At 39.0% G+C, this 20784-nt stretch overlaps 1 protein-coding gene across 2 annotated transcripts in view; it reads right to left on the bottom strand.

Moving 5' to 3' along the window:
* Positions 1–20784, bottom strand: part of rgl2 (ral guanine nucleotide dissociation stimulator-like 2) — a 41119-nt gene that overhangs the window by 3281 nt on the left and 17054 nt on the right. The window contains exons 4-19 of one of the 2 annotated variants that reach the window (XM_059339007.1): positions 20185–20268; positions 19913–20079; positions 16489–16545; positions 15550–15746; positions 14468–14592; positions 12814–13029; positions 11568–11671; positions 9421–9505; positions 4666–4725; positions 3541–3627; positions 3397–3429; positions 2423–2544; positions 2260–2346; positions 1026–1119; positions 549–773; positions 204–318 (exon numbers count right to left, since the gene is read on the bottom strand). In XM_059339007.1, the coding sequence (XP_059194990.1) occupies positions 204–318; positions 549–773; positions 1026–1119; positions 2260–2346; positions 2423–2544; positions 3397–3429; positions 3541–3627; positions 4666–4725; positions 9421–9505; positions 11568–11671; positions 12814–13029; positions 14468–14592; positions 15550–15746; positions 16489–16545; positions 19913–20079; positions 20185–20268 (1858 nt within the window). The remainder of the gene's footprint in view (positions 1–203; positions 319–548; positions 774–1025; positions 1120–2259; positions 2347–2422; positions 2545–3396; positions 3430–3540; positions 3628–4665; positions 4726–9420; positions 9506–11567; positions 11672–12813; positions 13030–14467; positions 14593–15549; positions 15747–16488; positions 16546–19912; positions 20080–20184; positions 20269–20784) is intronic. The other variant, XM_059339008.1, reaches the window with a different exon arrangement.

Below are 20784 nucleotides of genomic sequence, written 5' to 3'. Positions count from 1 at the left end.
CAGCCAGAGCCGCAATGAGTTTATAGTAGGTGTGTGAATGATCAACAATCAGTGTTATTGGCAGAAATAGAGGGCCCCAAAATCTGCTTAGGGCCCCATGGAGGCTTGGGCCGGCTCTGTCACCCAATGATGAAACTATTCCTGAAATACAATGCACATTTCCAATAAGTGTTGTTTTTCTTTGCACGGATACACGACTCTACCTTTTCCTTCAGGCAGCAGTTGGATCAGCTCATATCTGGACGTCTGTTTGGGGTCCTGATTGTGCTTTTCTAAGGCTGAGCTGATCACAGTGGGGGTCTTGTCATTGCTCGTAACCTGAGGGGGAGAGAGGAGAATAACAATGAAACTGAGACAGCTTGATTTGCACTAATGATATCCCGGGTCCATCGGATCCTGAGGTCCGGATTCTGATGACTATCATTACGGGATCGTTGCAGATAAGAGGGAAGGCTGTAAGTGCAGCATGTTGCACATCATTTGGGACAAAGCGTTTTCTACAATCTCGCCGCGGCTTTAAATTAGATTCAAATGGTTTGAATTAGTACCAGTATACTTCGGTACAAGTTCCCATCCTGCAGGTCCATCCGTATCCTGATAATCCGCATGTCGGGGCCCGACCCTTGGACATTATTGACGGGGTTGTTGCCGCAGGAGACTGATCGGCGGTGTGATTTTGTGGGAGTGGATGGAGTCAACGCGGCAGGCGTGGAGTCAGCGGTCGAAGTAGACGTGTCGACATCCAGACACGACACAGACGGAGATCTCATATGCTGCAATTGGAAGAAAAACAGAAGTGCTGATATCAAGTCAAGTCAATTTTATTCATACATTTGCCTCAGGGGGCTTTACATCAGTACAGAATATGACACGCTCTGTCCTTCTCGACCCTTGCTTAGAAAGAAATTCATGGTAACCAGGATGTGATCTTTTTTCCAGTTTAACATCACCCCTGCATACAATGTCTGTGCAACAAGCTAATATAAATGCAAGTTGGCCTAAAAGCTTTAGTAAAACAATGTTACCTTTGTGAGTTTTGAGAGCAGATTATTGACGGGGGAGGAGAAGTCAAAGAGGCTTTCACTGTCACCAGTCAGGCTGGTCCGAGAGCTACTCAGGCTGTCAACACAAGGAAAACACATTTTAATAAGGGATGGACCCAGCAATTATTTCCATCATTGATGAAACAATCATTGAGTCAACGAAAAGTCAGAAAATTGCTTGTTTTGTGCAATCAAGATCCAAAATCTGAAAATCTATAATGTTATGAGAAGACAGGAAAAAAACTGACATTTGAGGAGCTGTAACAAGAAAATGGCTGTTTTGATAACTAATAGATCACTTAAAGGGACATATTATGGTTGTTTTCAAGTTCATACTTGTATTGTGAGATTCTACAAGAATTAATGTTCAAAAAACATGTTATTTTTCTCATTTATCTGTATTGACCCTCAAGTTCAGTTTTAGCACCTGTCCCTTTAAGCCCCCCTGCTCTGACTGGTCAGTGTTTCTGGGTCTCTGTGCAGCTGAAGAGCCCTCAAATATTTTTCAGACTTTTGAAAGCTCCATCAGAGAGACACAGGACACCACTATTTCCACAGCAGTAGTGCTGCTTGTGACGAGAATCCTAATTCTATTCTGAATTATGTGAACATGGCATCATTAGGGCTGGGCGATATGGACAAAAGTCATATCCCAATATATTTAGGCTGAATATCGATTTACAATATGTATCCCGATATTTTTATTGCAAAGATGAGAGCAAATGTTCAGCCAAAGTCAAAGCCAAATATGACATGTCACAAGTAGTTTTATGTGTTTTAAGTGAACATTAATACGGTATAAAAACAGGAGTACCTTTTTTTTTTTTTTTAAATCAAAGCTCCATAAAGTGCACATTTAAATTAAAAAAATCGTAAAAATTGCCTATGAAATAAAATATCTATAATAATCTTTTTCTGAAATAAATATATTTATATGACAAAAGAATAATAAACATTACAAAATAACTAAATATGACAAACCCTAGTAAGAGCAGCATTTCTATATAAAGAAAGAGAAAACAATTGAACTATATTGATATATGCAATATGGTCTAATTCCATATCGCATTTAAAAATCGATATATATATATATATATATATATATATATATATATATACATCGATATATCGCCCAGCCCTAGGAATTATGTCTATTCTACTTGTTATTGTGTTATTGTGTGTATATATATATATATATATATTGAGTATAGCTTACTCTGGGCACTGTGTGATGATGACTGTTGGAGTAAGGCCACGGGGACTCGGCTCACCAGGGGCTTCAATTTCACTGGACAGTCTGTAACTGAGATGAACATCATTGTAAACATCATCATCCAAGGAATCCTTTCAAAACATTTGAACCAATCTTAGATATTTACCTCTCCTCCTCTGTTAGTGCAGGCACACTCTGATACCACTGTATGAAGGCCTCGTCAGTGGTGAAAACACAGTTTTTGCAGGAAGACTGCAGGAGCCGGATTTGAGCCAAAACCTCAAACTCCTGTTAACAAAGAGGCATATCACAAAGTTTCATAATAAAAGAAAGCAACCATGTAAGATGATCTTGTATCACTGTGCCAGCTTCCTTTTTTTCTTTTCCTCATCTTGCACCTCACAGCGCCCTCCACTTAATAATTTCCTCCCTCAGTTATTGTGTTACCTCTGCTCACTTTAATACGCTCTTATCTCACAAAATATCCCACGCATCTCTCTTCTCTTTGGCACTCTAACAGGATGTTTCCAGGGTCACAGGTTTTTTTGTCAGAGTGCTACAATTCTTACTCATGCACACCTTAATACTACATGTCTCAGCATTGCAGAAACAGAAACTAAGCACAGAGCATCACACTGAAAAAAGGTGTGTCTAAAAACAAGATAAAAACACTAAATCTGAGGGAAATGATCTTGCTGCCTGGACAGATAATTTCACTTGACAAGATTTCTTAAATTAAGATTGTTGAAAGATTGTTAATAGAAATAAGCATGTTGTACGCTTAAAATAAGAGACATTATCTAACACTTCTAAATCTAAAGTTTTTTTAATCTCGGTAGGAAACAAATAATTTGCACTGCACTCTGCTCGGGCCAGTTAATCGCTGCTTGCAGCTTTAATTTATCTTGTTTTAAGAGTTAATTTCTTATTTTAAGAGTACAACATGCTTATTTCTAGATTTAACAATCTTAATTTAAGAAATCTTGTCAAGTGAAATGATCTGTCCATGCAGCAAGATCATTTCCATCAGATTTAGTGTTTTTATCTTGTTTTTAGACACACCTTTTCTGCAGTGCAGCTAAATGCCACTGTATCTTATTTCAAACATTTTATCTCTCACACTGACATTGCAACACTCACCCTTCTCCTTTTGTCAAAGTTGATGTAGCCGTTCTGCAAAGGGAGTGACAGGATGTGTAATGTCAGTTTGATAATTGTAAAATACTGAGCAACTTCCAGAGGTTGTGACCAACTTTCCCCTTGATAAAGATAAGAGGAACTTACATCCAGCCTGTCTTTGACCGCCGTGTCCAGCATGGTGAGGTCTGTGAGGAAGATGCCCAGATAGGGCACTGTGCCCTGGGCGTGGGACTGTGTGAAAAAAAGAAAAAGAAAAAGTGTTTTATCAGTTCCCCAAGAGGTTTCTATTCACACAGTAAAGAGCCCACACAGCGAGGGATTTCAGAGCAGCCGCCTGCAGCTATTTTTCAAACGATGGCTCAGGCTTCAGCACATCACACACACGACAGCCCTCTGTTCCACTTCGCTGCTGCATGCTGGTCGATCCCCCTTACAACCTCCATCAAACCACTGAAACACCCCCCGCTTAGCAACAGTGACATCAGTATCAATGTTTGAATGTAGCGTTTTGTAGGAAAACAGTATTTTCAAGTGCTTTTAGTTTGAAATCCATTATTAAGCTCCCAGCAAAGGCAACATTTTTAGAAATTATAAATGAGTGTTTTTAACACCAAGACACTTGATTGTACTAACATGTGATGTACTAAACCTATAGGTTGTACAATGCATATGTACTTATAGTAATAAAAGGTGCATAAGCCCGAAAAGACACCTGAGTGCAAGTTCAACCACAGAAAATCTTTCAAAAGATTTTATAACACATTTTGTCCCCTAACTTTTACAATAATAATGACACTTTTGCACGGTCTTACATCATTCCTAAATTTTCCAAGGTCTCCCATAAATGCCTGTGGGGGTGTACAACCCTCCAGGCTAAAACAATTGGCATGCACACCAGACATGGGCTCTAAAGTTAGGGAAAATTGTTATTTTTTGTGCGCTTAAAGATCCGAGGTTTCGCCTCAGTGACAAATGTTGAGGTCATTTTTAAGTTACTCCTCTGTGACTAAAACTATCTGAAATGTCATGGTAACATTACCTCAAGTGATTTGACACTTCAATCATAATAATTTACAAATATTAAACTGTGCATGTGAACTCAGTATTTGCACAATTTCAGGCATTTACCTCCTGACCTGTGCAGCGGCATTCTTTCAGCATGTTGTGTAGAGGGAATCATTTTCCATAACTAAAACGTTCAACCCAAAAAGAAAACTAAACCTCCATCGCTCCCTCATTTTATATACGGGTGTTTTCTACTTTACTTACCCCCCGAATATGTTTGTTGTTGAGCCTGTTGTCAAGGTTGGCGAACTTTGATGTGCCCTCCTGAAAAACAAAAGATATTCTGAGGTTTTAATCTATTCTTGACCTTGGAAACAATTGTTGAGACAACAATCACCACAGCTGTTCTAGACCTTCTGATCATATGACACGATTCAGTTTGCCAATTTGTCAGGTTTGGACTTTAAAACTCTACTTTCATGCCTATATGAACAAAAGATTTTTAACCCATAAGAACCCAGACCTATTTATCCTTAAAGGAAAATTATGAGGGATATACCACAGACCAAGTGGACCACATAGAACACATTTATGATGTTTAAAAAAAAATAAAAATACTACCCCTAAATGTCAAAAATCTGTGATGTGACATAAACAATACATTGGGTGTTTATGGAATTTATGTTTATGATATTTCTTATTTTGAAAATAAATAAACTAGACACCTTTTCTGCTTACAGAAACACAAATTTGCCTTCTTCTGATGTATACGTCAAAGCGATATTTTTGTTACTTGTTTTATATTAATTTGTTCAGGAAATATGGTGAAAACAGGTTAAATGCAATACAGGACATTAACAGATTAGAATTGCTAAATGGGTTTAAACATAGCCTGGTAACAAAAAATATGCTTTTTGAAATTAGCTACTTTTTCACATTTCTGTTTCCAGTCACAACCACATTTTGGAGAAGTCACTTCCTGTCACAGTCATACAGTCTTGCTAAGGGAGCTGATGAGTTAAGGTGAAGCATAAAGCTGTATATGGGAGATAAAGAACATTTAAAGTTTTTGTTACACGCATGTCACCATGGGTTCTTATGGGTTAGGGGAAAAAGTACAAGTCCATCACAACTGGGCAAACTCAATTAATGGACATTAAAAAAGACAACACTACAAATGATCACACTAACATGTTCACAAACTGGCAACTGATTATGCATTCACCAGGTACAGACTAACATTAACAATGTTTGGATTTGGTGCTTCTGGCCACTTGATGAATGCACCAATCTGATCTGGTTTTTAACCAACTCCAGCAGGAAACATGCGGTTCTTAAGCTGCTCAATGCTTCACTATGTTCATCCACTAGAAGCTGATTTTGTGTGTCTGTTGTTTGGTGCTGGGCAGGTAGCGTACAGTAGGTTTATCTGAGTGTTTTGCTTAAAACTGCTGCATGTTGCAGCCAAAACCACTGCTGAAGAGAGCAGTGAGAGTGAACCAAAACAATAAAGTTGTGGGCAATATCCTTATATGTATATATATGCATTTATTTGTACTTTGACATAGAAGATTCCCCTATGAATACATGACATATAACATTTATAGCCTGAGCGATTTGCAATGCTTGACTCTAGATAGACATTTATTAAAATAAAAATAAATCAGGGTAATTAAAAATACATAAATACATGAAAAAATACAAATTAGCATAAATGTACCAGTAAACTGGGTAAAATGTAAGCCTCTCATGACAACTGGTATCAACATGAATTAGGTTCCTTGAATTTTCATGACATTACTAATAAAACAAAGTTGACATTGCTCAGTTTAGAGATCTGTCATGACAACATGCCTGTTAGACTCATGCTAGCTAATAAAGTGTTATTGCACTGTCAAATGCTTCAGTGTCAGCGTTGTGAATAATTTATTTCCCTTAACTTTTTGTAAGTCTTTTATTAGCCTGAATCATTCATCTTACACCCTGTCTGCTAGTCGTAGTCATTTTTAGACAAGGCGAGAGATGAAGAGAAGCAAGTAACTGCGCTGAAAAAAAATCAAAGGGCAACAGAAGGCGATGGGTGTTTTTGTGGCATCAAAGCTCAGAGTGAAGCTTTCAAAATGAAAGCAAATGTTTGGATGAATTCCTTTGGGGGTATCATGGGCAAAATCGTAGCTAATGCAAAGGTATTGATGCCTGCATTGCAGCATAACAGCGAATCAAAACACAGCTAATCCTGTCAACTTCCTCTACTCTCTGACACAGTGAAAACTAAATATAATGTACGTCTTCAGATGGGTGTCTCACACTGAAGTGAAATGTTGACAGAATAAGGGCAGTTCTCCTCAACCAGATTAGACTGGTTTCTGGTCTTTTAAAGCAGTCATAAATCTCTACCACTAAATGTTGTTTTCAGCTGGGGAGAGAGCTCGGCTTCAGTCTGTGCAGATAGGAACTTAACAAATGTGGTCCAGTCGAGGCCCTTGACAGACACATTAATAAATGTCTCATGCTGCTGTTCAAATTACGGGATGCTCGTCAGCAGGATGTGAGATATGCGCGCAGAGGAGTCACATGGTGTTCAGAGTTGCGGTTTGAGGCTTGGCAGACATCACTTTGTTTTTAGCCAAGCTAGCTGTGTGGCTCCACTGATGGTAATGTTGGTCAGCTGGTTAGTCAGTCCATCACTGTAGCCCAGGCGGAATTATCTTGACAACTAGAGGATGAATTTAGATGCAATTTTGTACAGAAACTAAGATTAAGATTCCCTTATTATTCCTATGGGCGAAATGCATTAAACCTATCCTTTTTACACACCAGTGAACACATCATGCTAAGGAGCAGTGGGCAGTACATTTCTGTGTGGGGGCATTGGATGCCTTGCTCAAGGGCACTTCAGTCCTTGGCGACCATCCGATTACAAGCCCGATTCCTAACCTCTAGTCCAGTGGTTCTCAAATGGGGGTACGTGTACCCCTGGGGGTACGTGAAGGCACTCCAGGGAGTATGTGAGATTTTAAAATATACATTTAAAAAGTAGCATCCATGCAAAAATCCTTTAAAAATAATTACTTAATAAATATTTCAGGAAAATATACGTATTAGTTCATAAAATTAAATTCATATTCAGAAGGCTATTCAATTTCATTCTCCTAAAGCCCAGAGTGTCCCCGATACCAGGATGGTTGGACCCAACCTGTCGATGCCGCCTGGCATCACCTGTCAATCACTTGAAAAGTCAAAGATGGAGTAATGGTTGAAGCGTAGCAGTTATAGTTTTAAATGGTTATATGCGCACTCTTTTTACTACATTAGTTTGAATCACTACATTTTAGTGATGAGAAATATTTACAATAAATTTAGTCATGGATTATTAACATTTAAAATGTTTGAATTTTGTATGTGTCAGTTCCAAAGTTTAATAAATCAATCTGTTTTTAACTCTTTTTTTTTTTTTTCAACCAAAAATGCTTTGCCCGGGGTGGTCCGTAGCGTAGTGGGTTACACAGGCGCCCCATGTATAGAGGCTACAGTCCTCGCTGCGGTGGAGCCGGGTCCGAATCCGGCCTGAGCTCCCTTTACCGCATACTGTCACCCCCTTTCTATCTGTCTCTCGCTTTCAATAAAGCATGTAAAATGCCAAAAAATAATAAAATGCTTTGCCCTGGTTAGGGGGTACTTGGCTGAAAACTTATTTCACAGGGGATACATCACTGAAAAAAGGTCGAGAACCACTGCACTAGTCCATGGACTGCCCTAAAGGCTCCCAGAGGATGGATCCTATTGATTTTGGTAACTTTTTCTCTAATGCCATCATTAATTCAAAATTTCAATTTGCCCAATATTTTGTTTCACGGACTAAATGCAGGCAAAATTTATGATGGTCTGATCAACATCAGCTACACATTATGCTAATTAGTAAACATTAACATGCCAACCATAGACTGTATAAAAGAAGTGGACCACTGTGATGTCAGCCATTGGTTTGTGGACTTGAGTTTGGCATTTTGGGTCACCATGTTGTCTTTTTGGAGCCAGAAGTTTGCATATCTGGGAGAGAGGGTGAACTGAGAAGGAGGATGCTAAGTTATCAGCTAGCTAGCTAGCTTGGTTAGCAAGGTGCATACATAATTCAAAATGCAGAGGGGAGCCACACTGATACTTGAGAGGGCTGATGAAGCTACAGGAGGATCATACCTCATAAATCAAATCAACTATGTGAAGACAGTTGACTTGATTGAGTCAGGTGTGCTCATGCTTGGCTGGAATGTGAGCATGTTAGCATTTAGCTCAACACTTATAAGTGCAGCCTCACAGTGCTTATTTATCTTCTGTTTTCTATGTGGATAAGCTCATACAATACACAGTGATTTCTCAAATCCGGTCCAAAACTGAGTCAAGACTGATAGTAGTAATTTAGTCTAAAACCAAGACTGGCTTATTGTAGAAAGTCAGTAGACAGTGTCTTTATTTATGTATGTTACACTAAAGCTTCAGGAGCTTATATGCTGTACATACAGGTATAAACTCAAAGTGTTTGTATTGATGGGAAGAGAGTATCTTTGAACATTTCTTTTTTAGCAAGGCAGTAAAAGCATCCAACAGCAGCCAGGAGCAGCACAGATCTGAGTAAAAATAGGCCTCAAACAAGTCCAAAACATCAAAAAAGAGTTGCTGAAATCTGACTCCAGACCAAAGCTTCACCCCAGCACTCCAACCCTGTGAGTGAGAGTGCAAACTGGCAGCTCGCCAACATAGGAAACTGACAAACTGACAGCATTCAGACTCGAACCTTTCACTTTAAACCTAAAAACCAAAGCAAAACTGGTTTAATGCTGCATCATGACTCAGGTAGAATCCAGCCTCTGCTTTCCATAAATAAAAGATCATATTTCTCACTGAACCTGCTCCCTTTACACTCTATAAGGTAGATTATGTTTTCATTCATAAATCATTCAAAAATGTACAGTATACAACATGTTCACTGTCACTTTGAGTTTTGTCTTGATGGAAACTTACCTCCTTTAGAAGTTCTCTGCTCTGTGAGTAGTTGTCTTTGTCTGAGAATATTTCTGAAAGTTCCTCATATCTCCTCACTGCCTCCCTGTCGAGTGACCAAAACAGGGAATTTAATTCAATTATCATTCATATTAGAATATTATTAAGCAAATCAAATAGAATATTTTAGACAAGCTGAATTTGAAGGTGTGCATGAATTTGATAATAAAGTTGAGAGACAAGTTTTGATGGAATAATTGAGTGAAAAATGTCTCATATCATTAACAGAATAATACTGATTCAGACATGATACCGTGACAGAGAAAAGGTTTGGCTTTATGTTGTGGAGACAACACTGCTGAAGTGGCATTTTCTGGTTTTAGCTTAAGGAATGAAAGGTTTCTTCTACTTCCTCTTTATGAGCTTGACTTCAGAGTTATTTACAAGGTTGCCTTGGTGTATCGTAAATAAAGTGTCTCAAGGTTAACAGTGGTTTTCCTATAATGCTGTTTGAAGCTACGAAGAATGTTAAAGGCTAATACATACTCTAAGAACAAAGACATCTGGCAAGAACAAGAGCAAAGTTAGTTCATACTTCACAAGAAATTCAAGTGCAGAACTCCTCATAGGGCCCTCCCAATGCAGCACATGTCAAATTCAAATTTCTGACCAATCACACAATAGTTGTCGGACACCACACAAGAACAAAGTTCTGCCCAGATGATTTGTCAAGAACGGAGAAATGTGTTCTCTCTCCCAGGGCTTCAAGAACAGAAATATGTCATTCTTTTCTTGCAGCCCTGGACAGAACAAATGCCTCTGTTCTTGAGGAGTATGTAGTCCTCTTCACTGTCCTGCAGCTCTGTTGCAGGTGTTGTGCATTGACTTACAAGGTGCACCTGGCCTGGGAAGGGAGTGTTTAAAGCAGTGGTGGGCAAACAATTTTCCCAAGGGGCCACATGACCAATAAGGTTGCCAAGGGCCAGACCAAAACTCTAAACTCAATTCTGCTCAATATTAATTTAATCGCTTTATAAAATACAGTAAATTATCTGGTTTTGAGCTGCTAATAATAAGAATACATGTTATGATAAGACTGTTACTGTGGAGTAAATCAAATATAGCACTAAAAAGTAGTAAATACTCAAATCACTATATCACTTTTCCATTTATTTTAAACACAACTGTAAATTACCTTTAGCAAGGTTCCTATTGGTGTGGTTTGAAGGTATGTTTCCGCTAAACATACATTCAAACCACAAAAACAATATAGAGCATGTATGTTATGCAGTACACCAGTAATTTATTAACTTCATGCAAAAAGCAATACGTGTTTTTTACAAGGTACCTAGGTAACTCATTGTATTTTGTGAAACGCATTTCTTTGCAGGTGGGTATGCATGCAGGCAGATATACGTGAACCATCTTCAAAATAAAAGCACTGCGATTGTATTGATTTCTAATTTCTGGGTAACCTCACGCGGGCCGGATAAGGACAGCCAACGGGCCGGATGTGAGCCCGTGGGCCGCCAATGCCCAGGTCTGATTTAAAGCTTCTGTGTCTGCAGCAGGAGAGAGGCCTCTAGTGTGGGGACTACTTGGATTTCATTTTGCTTTATCTGTGTTATGATGACAATAGATCCCATGGTGTTTTCTGTGCTTGATTTATGTCAGCGGTGGAGAGTTGTTCCCATTATCTAGTGCCTTGTGTGCACACTTGTCATAGCAGTGAAAGCACAGGTGAAACTAATAACATTAATTATAACTCTGTTCTCTTACAGCAGGTGTGACACTCAGCCAACATGCACAGTAACATTTCTTTCCGTTTTTAGAGTGAGGTGTTGATTGTTTCACTTTAAAGCCACTATGACAATGTGAGCTGCAGACCTGAAGTGGCCCTGCTGCAATTCCTTGGTCACCAGCAGAGGTCTATACAAGCCCTCAATTACTTAACTCTACAATACCAACTGTGTTTTACATCTCACATCATTGTACAAATAAAAACTACTTTTTATTTTCATGCTTCTTTTGTTTGTATAGTTGTTTATTACCATGCTGTCCTTACTATTTGAATAATTTTTTTTGTAAGGCAATAGTGGCAAATAGAAAATTTAACTTTAAAGTGAAAATTGTTTTCTATTAATATTCATTTTAAAAGTGCTGCAGACCTGTCAGTGTCCTGCCATGTCTTCCTCAGCCGGTGGATGGGGTTACTCTGCAGGGCAGACACGATGGCATACAGTGAGGAGAAGTTCTTCCTGGCTCGGCACTCCTGTTGAAAGCACACACACACACACACACACACACACAAGCACAGTCATTTACATGCACACACTCACACTGTAACTGAGAGCACCTGTGGGTGTGGGTCTGGCTGATATTGAGTTACAGTGGCAGCCTGAGGTGCTGAATAATGCATACTGCTAAAGAGGTTTGTCCCAAAAGAAACCTGGGGTGGGTTTAGGACGGCACTTTGGCAGCAAACCAGTGATACCTCACTTTGCCAAAGAGGATCGTGGAGTGTGTGTGAGTGTGTGAGTGGGATGATAAATGTAGCATCACACAGGAATATTGGTGAAAGGATGTTTTATTCACAGTAAAAGTTGTTCAGAGAAGAATAAAACTGCTCCTGTAATCATAATAACTAAGACCAGGATACATTGAGATATATATATATATATATATATATATATATATATATGTGTGTGTGTGTGTGTGTGTGTGTGTTGTATAGATCCTGTTGTTGCTGTGAGCTTTTCAGTATTTTAAAAGAAACCGCACAATAACCATAACACTGTTATAGAACTCAGTTAATCCACCTTTCAGTATAATAGTGGAGTTTTTAAGCAGATTCAAAGCTTTACTGTTTGCCTTGAGGTCGTACATCACATTTTGTTGGCGCTGCAAATTTCTGTTATGCACTGCTCATGAAGAATGGCTTTCCTATTCCATTTCCTAAAGGTGTACTGGAACTCCAAGTCTTCTGAAATGCAGATTTTTAACACGTCCTCTTCTTATTTTCTGCTAAAAGTGGTCAACCACCAAAACAGAGAGCACTATTTAGTGATTTGCAGCAGCTCTGTCCAGACAAGAACCATAAATCAAGACTTCATTAACGTGTTTCGCTCTCAGCTATTGATTTTAGTGGAATTACTAGAACAGTCACAGCAGAAACCAAGCAGACTGTGAATTTGTGATGGTATGTGCATAGTCAGAGCTGAGAATAGGATTATGGTTAGGGGATTAATGGGGGTTTACTGTAGGAAAATGCACAGTTGAGGATTTTGGAAGACTTGAAACCCCAGCTGACATACTGTTAACAATTTCATTTCAAGATGAGCAACATTTTTTTTTCTAGCCTGCAAAAATGGCCTGCATCGTTGGAGCTGTGGCCTTCGATATTTGCACACTGACCTCTGCCACGCTGATCCATTTCTCCAGCAGTCGAGCTCTTTGTTGGCTGCGCAGATTCGTGGACCAAAGGCTGGATGCTAAAACTGCATTTGCCAGCTTGTTGAACTGATGGACGGTGGCCCGGACGGACCAACAAACACCTTCCCTCCCCTTTTTGTCCCTCTGAGACCACAGTGATCCAAGGCAGTGGTATGGGACCAGACGGACAAACAGCTCCTGGTAAATGACAGCATATAGATTTATAAATAACAGCCTGTTTTTCTAAAAATCACAAATCGTGTGGCCTGCACTGTGAGGTCCTCCTGCTTGAATTTTGTGCTGACAGTTTGACTCTAAGTGGGTGGCACCTTTCTGTTTGTGTTTGCAGCCACAGTGGCTCATGTTACGAGGTTATAAGTACCACTTTAATACTGTGTACTCTAAACAAACTGCTGTTGCTGGTGTGAACAACAATGAAACTGCAAATAAGTGACTCCAGAGGGAAGCTGCGTTTTATCAGTGAGTGAAATGGAGCAGAAAAACAGAAATGTATCCACAAGAAAATGTTGAGACTCCCTAAAATCTTGGTGTTTTACCTGGATAAACATGGTTTTGCAGGACGTAGCAGCCTGTACTCTGAGGCCCTGTTCACACTTAGTAGCTGTGTTCCCTTTAGGGGGAAGAGTGGCCGCTGGGAAAGTCTCAGGCCACGCGCTCTCAAATGTCCGCTCACTCAGCTTGTCTCCATTACAAAAAGCCCCCCAGAGGGATTTATGAGACTCCGGAGGTGACATATGGTTTTCGATCACCGCGTAATCGCTTAGCAACGACTCGTTCTTACTCTTCTTAAGGAGCCACCGGCCCTTCGGCTCATTAAGAAGAGTAAGAAGGAGTCTCCAAAAGTCTCCAATAATACCAGAAAAAGTCGCTGGGTCTGTCGCTAGTCGCTTTTTTGAAAAAATAGTTGCTAGTGGGGTCTGAAAAGTCGCTAAATATAGCAACAAAATGTTGCTAAGTTGGCAACACTGCTTCACCGGCTTTTGGGACTGCTCGTATTCAAATTAGGGGCGTTTAGGCGAGTGAGACCCGCCTCATTGGCCTGTAATGGAAACACTAAGTATTAACACGGTCCTGGTTGATCTGATCACAGGTTGACAGCTCTAAGTACAGGTGTGAACATGCTCAAGACGATGAAATTGATAGAGCATCTATTGAAGCAAGATAGTACATTGATATCCCAAAAACTTTTTTATTTGTATATATTTATTCATTTGAGATCATCCCTGTTTGAGGTGAGTGAAGGTGTGAGATCTCTTGGAGGTAGGGCAAAAATGAAGTTAATAAAAAGGTTTTCTGGTGATGATTTGCTAGCCTATCCAAAAAGTGCTGATATTACACTCTGCGTGATGCAGAACTGAAAACGTCACTGGTGACAAGGTTCACCATGACACAAACAGGATGAAGAAAAAAGCAGACTGTAACTGAACTAACTAACAGACTCAACACTGACTTCAAAGCAGAGCTACAGACTGTAGCATGCAATCATACTCTGGAAATGTCAGAATAAACCATATGACTATTGTTTGCTTTAAATTAAGAACTGTGATCTATCACACCAGTATAATTGATCAATATTTTACTTCATGCCGCCATCAAAAACATAAAGAGAACTCACTGTCTCTATTTTGGTGAGCTGCTCCGCGATGGTCGCTGCAGGGAATCCGAGGATGCTGGTGGGCTCAAACTTGGAGGCGTCAGGAAGAGGGCTGCTTAAACCGGTCTGATCTGCAAAGTATAAAGCTGTTCCATAAAAAATATAAAAGATTAAAATATAAGCAACCACATCTCCCCAGTCACTGATCCTTCACTATGTCCAGTGTAATAGAGATGTCGTATTGTTCCAGAGAACCGTTTTCTCAAGATAAAAGCTTAGTCATCTCAGGAAAACCCAAGGAAACTGGATAAATATCACATTTAAATGAGAAAATGACTGTGTTTTGTCAAGATAATAAGATATTTCACTCATTATCTTGAGATTACAGGATAAGAGAAACTAGATTGAAAGTAATGCTAGTGTGGCGACAAGCTCACAATTAAAATGCTGAAAAAATTATGTTTACAGTGATCTTATCTTATTACCATGCTGTCCTTACTATCTTAGCATGTCAGCATGCAAACATTTTCTAATTATTTGGTAAATAAATGGTAAATTGGAGTGCACTTATATAGCGCTTTTATCCAAAGTGCTTTACACTACACACTACGCTCATTCACCCATTCACACACACATTCATACTGGTGGCACCTACCACCATCAGGAATTCATTCACACACCGATGAACGCAGCATCGGGAGCAATTTGGGGTTCAGTATCTTGCTCAAGGATACTTCGACATGTAGGCTGCCATGGTCGGGGATCGAACCACCAACCTACGATCTATCAACTGAGCCACAGCACTAAACACAAAGTAGAGCAATTATTGCAACCATTGCTTTCATAGCAGAGTAGCTCTAATGTACAGAATATTTAAGTAAAATGATTTAATTTAACTCCTCCTTGTTTCAGAAGAACAATAGCAGTCTGAAAATATATTTCTAAAGCTGTTTGGTTGTCTAATCAAGGAGGCCACAACCAGCCCATGTTATAGTTTTTGTCTTTTGCAGCTCCACTTTGGGAGCAGAGAAGCATATTTCTCCATGAAACTTCTTCTAGTGAGACATTAACTGTGTCATTTAAATCCCAGTTAAATTACAGACCTTTGCGGGCGTCAGGGAGCAGGGCTTTCTCGCTGAGCTCCTCTGCTATCCTGAGGAGGCGAGCGCGGAGGTCGACTGCAGACGAGGTGTCCTTGGGGAAGAGGGGAGCCAGGCGCAGCAGGCGATTGGGCTCCCCCAAACTCTTAAAGTCTTCAGGATACTCAGAGAGCCACGTGCTAAACACAGTACACACCGCTCTGCAGGGGGGAGGAGGAAAGAAGGACATGATTCAGCAGCTTTAGAGGATGTTACTCTAACATCGTGGGTCATCAGAAACATGATAATTGTTTGCTTTTTTAGCCTTAGTCTCTTAGACTTTTCAGAGGTCTGAGGAAAAAAAAGAAGTTTGGTCTGTGTTGGTCTTTACGAAAAGGAAAAGAACATTATCAAATCAATCCTAAAGTTTGCTCGGAGTAAAAGAAGTGATGTGCATCTCTTATAGAGCCTGAGGTGGTGCAGGTTGACAGAAGCAGATAAACAAGCTGTAGCAAATTGGAATTGATTGAATGTATTGATGTTTGCAAACAAATCTAAAAAGTTTCCAATAAATCACGTTCTCGAAGGGTTTAGACAAGAGTCTTTAATTTAGTGGAAGCCAGAGATCAGGACTGCACTCCTCAGAGTCCACGTAAAAATCTTAACAGTTGTTAAGGTTAATACAGTTCAACATCTTTTCTATTATTTAACCATCTATATTTTGAAATGTCAAAGAAATAGGCTTGCTAAGATTGTTTGAATTTCTTGTTGCTATCTTTTGTTCACCAGTTTGAAATGAAAAAAATAATATAATTCCTCTGAAAACAGAAGCAAGAAGCAAAACTGAAGATTTATTTATGCCACACACACACACACACACACACACACACACACACACAAACACACAGCATGCCAGCAGTAGAAGTAACACAAAGACATTTGGTCGCATTTTCAAAAACTCACTTGTTGAAAGATTGTCTCATCTGGCTCCTCTCGCTGTCCCCAGGTGGGTTCTCCAATCTGTTAGTGAGGCAGAAAAAACCCCTAAACATAAATATCAATCACTTCAAATATGTGCATCTGCTGTGTCATAAATAAAACTCTCTGTGAGCATTTTATTTATGGCTTGTTTTTCTCAAGATGCTTTTTAGCAAAGCCTGTCCTGATGTTTACAGGTAAACTGCATGTTGCCAGGAGTCTAAACTCTCCTTTGTGTTGCATCTTTGGAAAAACTTTTCAAACAGCTGTTTCATACAAATGCCTCCGTTATTTAATAAAGAGTTATAGTTGGGGGGAAAAGCCCTTACAAGCAAGTCTGTTTGCTGAATTATGTTGCAGTTATTTTAAATCGCACACAGGTGCTTCCTCCATTGTGGAAGTGTCTCTGAATTAAGTTAGGTAATTAATCTAGATACTGCTCTTTAAATTAGTCTCAGCTTGGAGACAAATTGCAAAGCTAAACTAAAACTCGATTTATCTTGTAAAAATGGAAATGAGGTGTACAGTATATTGATCATGCAGTTTTGCAGACTCTAATGTAACCATTTATCTGCACGTTAGTATTTAGTGCACTAGCAGTGTGGCTCTAAAGATGGTAATGTCTGTCAGTTGGTCTACCACTTTGTTCAAGACTGAAATATCTCAACAATGACTGGATGATTGCCATGAAGTTTTATGCAGACATTCATGGTTCCAAAATGATGAATCCTACTACTGATTTTCTTCTAGTGCCACCATGAGGTTGATATTTGTGGTTATGAAGTGTATGGAGGATAGGCTCTGCTTATGCCCTATAAAAGTTTAAAAACTTAGTGGTGAATGAAGCCCAAAAGTTCGACTTCCAAGTTCCATGCATAAGAATTACTTGGAAGTCCTCAACTGCTTTCTTCGGGTGAAATGGATCAACAATGCCATTTCTGTGTCAGAATGTTCACAAGATGTGGCTTGTGATGGGTCCAATATTTTTATTCTGGTAACTCTGGGACAAAAGACTTGGTCAAAATCTGTGCTCACTTTCATTTCTCCCATTGAAATCAACAGACCTGCCGCTAGTCTCCTAAAGGGACTTGGCAGTAACTAAACCTACATGAGTCAGGAACTGTATTCAAACGTCTATAATCACCTGATCAACTTTCCCTCATCCTACTATGGAGAGTCTTTGAACATCCAAGCTTGGAGGGATGTAAATGAACAAAATGTGGATTTGTGAATAAGAGGGCGCACATATCCAACAGAAACACAATTATTCTCATATTCTATGTACATTTACAGGAGTCCACACACCACACCCTTATAGTCAAAATAAAAAGCAGTTTATTGCTGCTTAGCACACAAATATACACAACTTGAACTTTGGTTTCGCCACAGGCAAGCATTGCTATGACTGCAGCCGGTTGCCATGACGTACAGCCAATCACAACTGTCCGTTGTACAGCCAATCACATTGAACCCCCATTCAAGTGTACAGCCAATCATATTGTGTGACGTAATCAACAGACGAAGGACCCCGAGCCGATCTGGTACCTGCAGTACCTTCACTAAAAAGAGCCAAAATTCCCATCACTACTAAGTGTCTTCACAGTAACCCTTAGCATAGCAACCAGCGTTCTAACTTGTATGTAGCTTTGGCTAACAGTTAGCTAGTCTGTATCGTCGATATAGTTACCTTAATCATTACTGCCTGAATTAATATCAAAAGGCACCGCCTCAAACATTACATTTGACTGTTTAGGAGTAATGGATTGTGTTGACACCGTAATTAAAGCATTAACTGTATTTAGCGTGTCTACCTGATATGAAGCTGTGACGACGCAATCCAAATCCGTCTTTCAGGATCTTTACAAGTCTGATAAAGTGCTTTCCCTTTCATTTGTCCAAGATTATTCAGGCATCCCAACACACGTGCCAGATATCTACCATGCTCACATAAATACAGCAGGTGAAGAAACCAGTTGTTTAATTGTGTAATTATTATTTGTACCAAAAGCCTTATCTGCTTTATGCTGCGTTCAAGGTCAGTTCCAACCTTATTATTTTCAGGGTGCATACTACAAAGGTAAACAACAAAAAAACAACAACATCTGTGACATTGTTTTTTTTAGCCAAGTGTGTACACAGTTGAGCTCTCAGCATTTGAGCTTCTTGCATATATGCACTCTGCACATTCTCCACTTAATTTGCACTAAGTTGTATATAGTATATTATTATTATTATTTTGTATATTTTGTATATTGTTAAATGTCTTTTCTTAGATTGTTTTTTATCTTATCTCAATATTGTGTGATTTTCTGCGGCTGTAACAAAGAAATTTCCCCGCTGTGGGATAAATAAAGTCAAATCTGAATCTGAATCTGGGAAATGATGGTTGAGCTAACGGAGTGTATTATACATGTTATTTTACGGCACTTCTGTACATGGAAACGTATGCAAATAGGTTTGACTATATAAAAATATGTATAATTTTATTAAATATGGGGGCAAATATGCCTAACGTTGCCTTTTAGTTGATGATTTACAATTTATAATGTGAGCTTTCATGTGTGGTGACACCTTCTTCATGACGTCAAGTTCACAAGTTAAGTCGGTATTCCTACTTTTAGTGGCGTTCCATTGCACGTTATCATAGTACTTTATCTAGTAGGAGGCCGAACATTTTTCAGTTCAGAGTTCTCTGGAACGCAGCCTTAGATCAATTGCCATGATTGGGTTAAGCCTTAAGATTTTGTCTCCCTCTCTCCACCCACGCTCCCACAGGACAGGATCAGTATGAGATTTCACTGCTTCGTACTGCAGAAACCTGGCCGGACAGCATTCTGACAGCTGCTGTGGTTGTTGTGCATGAGCGCACCTGGGAGTGCTACTGGTTATTTTTCCCCTCTTCCAACAAAAGTGCTCCCTGAAAACCAGATTATCACTACAAAAAAGGTGTGTCTAAAAACAAGATAAAAACACTAAATCTGAGGGAAATGATCTTGCTGCCTGGACAGATAATGTCACTTGACAAGATTTCTTAAATTAAGATGATTAAATAGAAATAAGCATGTTGTGCGCTTAAAATAAGAAATTAACTCTTAAAACACGATAAATTAAAGCAGCAAGCAGCGATGAACTGGCCCGAGCAGAGTGCACTGACAATTATTTGTTAATGACATTAATAATTAATAAGTTAATTTCTTATTTTAAGCGTACAACATGTTTATTTCTAGATTTAATAATCTTAATTTAAGAAATCATGTCAAGTGAAATTATCTGTCCATGCAGCAAGATCATTTCCCTCAGATTTTGTGTTTTTATCTTGTTTTTAGACACACCTTTTTTGCAGTGATCCTACCAGACAAAGACAACAAAGAAAATTGTGCTTATCAATAATAAAAACAAACTGCCCAACCTGTCAGTGAGGATGTCCAGCACTCTTCCCGTGGAGGTGAAGGATCGATAGGTGGAGAGGAAGATGGTGATGAAGGACGAGTCGCCCATGGAAAAGGAGTGAAGGAGGTGGAGCACCAGCTTCTCTTCTGTTCCTGCTTTCACACACTGGGAGCGAGAAACCGTAGACTGAAGGAAGACAGGAAGGAAGGAAGGAAGGAAGGAAGGAAAGAAAGGAATTAAAATAACTACAATTTTTATTTTTTTGTCTTGACGCAGTCACACATGACTTACCGTCAGACTGTTGGGGGCACCATGCTGCTGTTTGACCACCACTGTGTAGATCACACCATCCTCCTCTTCCTCCACCACAGTGGACTGTAGAACAAAGATTAAAACAGATTAAGTGTTGCCAAGAATGCATTAAAATCATTATGAATGTTGAATTCTTAGAAGATGCTTGACATTGTGAGGAATAAACAGCCTAAATGTATATTTTTTTTTACTGCTGATAGACCTGAGGCCATCAGAGACTGTTTAAGAGCAAACTTAAGACTTATCTTTTTAATTTGGCTTTTACTTAAAACCATTTTTTAGAGATTTTTTGCTCATGCATCTACGTGTTATAACATCTTTTTATTTATTTGCTACTTTATTAGTCTCTATATATATTATGCTCTACTTGCTTAATTAATTATTTATTGTTTTATCTTTTTTATCTAGCTTTTTAAAAAACTTTTTATTGTTATTATTTATTTTTTTCTTATTTTATTTTATTTTATCTTAGTGTTATAACACCTTCTCTTTTATTTATTTGTTTATTTTCTACTATTTATTAGTCTATATATATATATATATATATATATATATACTCTATTTATTTATTGTTTTATA

This window comes from Centropristis striata, chromosome 8, assembly GCF_030273125.1.
Source record: "Centropristis striata isolate RG_2023a ecotype Rhode Island chromosome 8, C.striata_1.0, whole genome shotgun sequence".
In the NCBI taxonomy this organism is placed as follows: Eukaryota; Metazoa; Chordata; class Actinopteri; order Perciformes; family Serranidae; genus Centropristis; species Centropristis striata.
Note: the sequence above shows the minus strand (reverse complement) of the source record. Positions and strands in the feature narration are given on the sequence as shown.